This window comes from Lolium perenne, chromosome 4, assembly GCF_019359855.2.
Source record: "Lolium perenne isolate Kyuss_39 chromosome 4, Kyuss_2.0, whole genome shotgun sequence".
Classification (NCBI taxonomy): domain Eukaryota; kingdom Viridiplantae; phylum Streptophyta; class Magnoliopsida; order Poales; family Poaceae; genus Lolium; species Lolium perenne.
In genome coordinates this window covers 344,857,855-344,861,750 of record NC_067247.2, presented here as the reverse complement: position 1 = coordinate 344,861,750, position 3,896 = coordinate 344,857,855, and the positions used below count along the sequence as shown (strand labels likewise).

The 3,896-nt window shown below is 50.2% G+C and overlaps 1 protein-coding gene across 1 annotated transcript; it reads left to right on the top strand.

Moving 5' to 3' along the window:
* The first annotated feature begins 724 nt into the window (after positions 1-724).
* Positions 725-3,235, top strand: LOC127297092 (cytochrome b561 and DOMON domain-containing protein At5g47530-like). The gene is made up of 2 exons (XM_051327352.2): positions 725-1,453; positions 2,439-3,235. The coding sequence occupies exons 1-2, from the start codon at positions 842-844 to the stop codon at positions 2,991-2,993; spliced, it is 1,167 nt and encodes a 388-aa protein (XP_051183312.1). The 5' UTR covers positions 725-841; the 3' UTR covers positions 2,994-3,235.
* Positions 3,236-3,896: the final 661 nt, after the last annotated feature.

The window sequence follows — 3,896 nt, the reverse complement described above, 5'->3', positions numbered from 1 at the left end:
CCAAGATTTTCAGGATGAAAATTCAAGGTCTTGCCTTCGCTGCCTCTACTCGACATTGCCATGCTGAAAGGTATTGTTTGACATATTAGATTTTTCCGAGGGTGAAAACCCATCATCTTTAATCGAGCGACGACAATGTTGTTGCACTATTTTTTTATTGGAGGTATTACTTTTGTCTCTTGTAGTCTAGGTGTCGTCTTTGATGGTGGTTAGATTGATGTTGTTGCGCAGATGTTTAATCACGACGACAAGATTTTTGTTATCTTCAATGGTGATTAGATCCTTAACATTTTAGACAGTTATGCTGAATGTAATTGGTATCTTCAATTATACTCCCTCTACAATAGAATATTGACTAGTGGTGGTATCATTCGTACTGCAGGCAAGCCTTTTGTGTTGAAACAAAGGGTGACTTCACTGGATCGCTCTGCCGAATCTGCTTTGCTATGTTTTGCGCTTTGCAGCAGCATACAGCCTAGCTAGCAACCGGGTTGAGGAAACGGTCGGCTCCCGGCCTTGAAGTTTCAACAGATACTTGTCCCCGAATGAACTGTACTCGGTTATTCAGCAGCGAGCCAAGACCATGTCGCGCAAACGCCACACTAAAGTTAACCATTAATCAACCTGGAAGCTTCCACCCGCACGGCAACCTCCCCCAACAACCGCGCGCCTCGCCCCCACGTCGCCATTACAAATACCTTCTCCCTCCCCTCGCCACCTGCATCGATCATCACCTCCGGCCGCATTCCATCTCGCACCTCCATCGATACAGCTCCTCAAAGAAAGCGCCGCCAACACACGCTCCATTATTCCATCTACGCAGGACAGGACCAGCTCTGCCATGGCGCGGCCAGCCCACTTCCCGGCGTGGCTCCCCCTCCTGGTGCTCCTCCTCGCGGCCGGAGGCGCCACGGCGCAGACCTGCCTCACCGCGACCTTCACGGGCGGCCGGACGTTCCTCAAGTGCAACGCGCTCCCCGTGCTCGGCGCCAGCCTGCACTGGACGTACCACGCCGAGAACGGCACCGCCGACATCGCCTTCCGGGCGCCGTCCAGCACCACCGGGTGGGTCGGCTGGGGCATCAACCCCACCAACACCCGCATGGCAGGCAGCAACGTCTTCGTCGCCTCGCAGGACGCCAGCGGCGTCGTCTCCGTGCTCACCACTATCCTGGCGACCACGTCGCCCAGCCTGACCAACCAATCCCTCAGCTTCGCCGTGCCCGTCCCGGCCAGCGCCGAGTACAGCGGCGGCGCCTACACCATCTACGCCACCGTGGCGCTGCCCAGCAACTCCAGCTCGCAGAACACCGTGTGGCAGGCCGGGCCCAGCAACGGCGGCTCCATCCTGCCGCACGACTTAACGGGGCAGAACGTCCTCGGCATGCAGAATTTGGACTTCCTCTCCGGTGCCAGCACCGCCGCCTCCAACTCCAGGCTCCACCGCCGTAACGTGAGTTTCTTCTCCACCCCGCCTGCAATCTCCCTCTAGCTAGCTATCATCTCCAGCTTGCATGATTTTATTTTTAGTTCCTACGAACTAAATTGTTTTTATTTTAGTAAACAAGGAGAAATGAACAGTACTAGTATACTTTGGATTTCTTGAACCATTCAATGCTAGATTGTCTCCGTTCGCTGTCTAGATGTTAGGTAAGTTCAGATAAGTGTTAGATGACGGCAACGTTGAGTTTTCAACATGTCATGGTCGATGATTTTCAGTCTATGTATACTTGGAGCTGACCGAAAATGTGATAGCAATTCGACTAGTCTATTAATTTGCCCACTTGGACGTTACAGATAAAACCTGCCCAAAGAAAATGTTGTGGTTGGTTCTTGGTGATAGGGGTGACGATGAACTTATCTCCTTTCTTGATCATGCTTTCCTAGACTAAAGATGGTCAAACTCAACTCTGAGAAGCAACAACCTTATTAGCTAGGGTGGCTGCACCTGCACCAACCTTTGAATTTTCACCAACCCAACTGAACTAGAACTATAATTTATACTAATGCAGTTAGCCGCTAAAACCCTTTTCGATAGTAAGATGGATATAGATCTAAAGGACCTAGAAGGGCAAGCATGGACCGAATAATACACATACTCTGTCTAGATAGACGATTTCTTCTTTCATTTCCACTCAAATAAAAGCACTTTCTTTCAAGCTTATTTGCTTGAGCTGTAAAGAAAAGAGCAAAGCAATTCCAACATAAACTGACACTTTAGGATCCTCTAAGCCTTTCTATAGACCCCCTAAGTAGGTAAGGTACTAAAAACAAACTCAAAACTAGCACTACTAACACAGGCTCAAGAGGATGACCTCGAAAAAGAATACAATATGTGGAACTTTTCAGCTTAGTATTTGTCTGAACGACCAATGTTTTTCATTTCACTACATGTTTGTAAAACTGTATCTAATCAAACTCTGTTTCACATGTAACAGCTTCACGGTGTGCTGAACGCTGTCGGATGGGGCATCCTGATCCCCCTCGGCGCCATGATTGCCCGCTACCTCCGCGTCTTCGAGGCCGCCGACCCGGCGTGGTTCTACCTCCACATCACCTGCCAGATCTCCGGGTACGCCCTCGGCGTCGGCGGCTGGGGCCTTGGCCTCAAGCTTGGCAGCGAGTCCGCCGGCCTCACTTACAATCCCCACCGCAACATTGGCATCGCCATCTTCTCCCTCGCCACAGCCCAGGTGTTTGCTCTGTTCATGAGGCCGAACCCCAAGCACAAGTACAGGGTGTACTGGAACGTCTACCACCACTCCATCGGCTACTCCGTCATCGTCCTCGCCATCGTCAACATCTTCAAGGGGCTCAACATCCTCAAGCCGGCCACCGGCTGGAAGACGGGCTACATCGTCATCATCGCCATCCTCGGCGGCGTCGCGCTCGTCCTCGAGGCCATCACCTGGGTCATCGTCCTGCGGCGGCGCAAGCGCAACCAGTCGTCTGGTTACGGCAACGGGACCAACGGCACCGGCCTGCAGCTATAAGCGGATCGGACTTCACTCGATCGTACGCCGTGTGCTTTGCGCTGGGCCACGCGTACGTGTAGTTTTGCTGCTGCGATGTGTTTATGTCTTTGAGCCTGTTCCATGTTTTATCTTTCTGTCTTACTGCTTCTCTAGTAGATATTTCTCTCTTTTTTTCCTTCTTCTTTGGTGACATTGTACACATTCTTTCTTCACATTGATGTATGATTACTTTCATTTATATGCATAGTGTATGATCTCAATTTTACGACCCCTTAATTGCTCAACATACATACACCGATAGACTTTCGGGCAACATCTTCAACAGAGTTCTCAGAGGGGCGTCATAGTTCATCACTTGTCAGACAGCGAAAATCAGCACCCTTTCTTCATGTCTTACTTTCCCATATATTCCCTCTATCGAAAAAATAAAAAGTATTACTTTCCCTTCCATTTGACAACATCACAGGCTCCCGCTTTGCGCAGCGCGAGAGCACGAAAATAATGATTTAAGAGCAACTCCAATCACGTTTTCTAAATGTACTCCCTAAAACCCAAGTAGACAGGCTCCGTGGCAGGCTCCCGCTTTGCATGCAGCGCGAAAATAATGGTTTAAGAGCAACTCCAATCACATTTTCTAAATGTACCCCCTAAAACCCAAGTAGACAGGCTCCTTGCCAGGGCAAGGCTCCAACTATTGTCTCTAAAATCTCCTCCTGGAAAAGAACAAAAAAGGGAGACGGCGGCGATAATGCCTCAAGGTCCGCCAAGTCTGGAGAACTCTGGCTAGCGGTGGCAACGAGCTTTCACCATATCTTGGCAAGCTCTCGCAAGAAGTTAAGGTGGCCGGTGATGATGAGCTCAAATGGTGGTCGGTGCCGGGAATGAAATGTCAAGGTGGTTGTGGAAGGAGGATTTGGGGAA

Bases quoted from the DNA above. Each gene is read 5' to 3' on its own strand.
- LOC127297092 (XM_051327352.2), top strand. From the start codon at position 842: ATGGCGCGGCCAGCCCACTTCCCGGCGTGGCTCCCCCTCCTGGTGCTC. The intron at 1,454-2,438 runs GTGAGTTTCTTC...CACATGTAACAG, and splicing joins CCAGGCTCCACCGCCGTAAC to CTTCACGGTGTGCTGAACGC.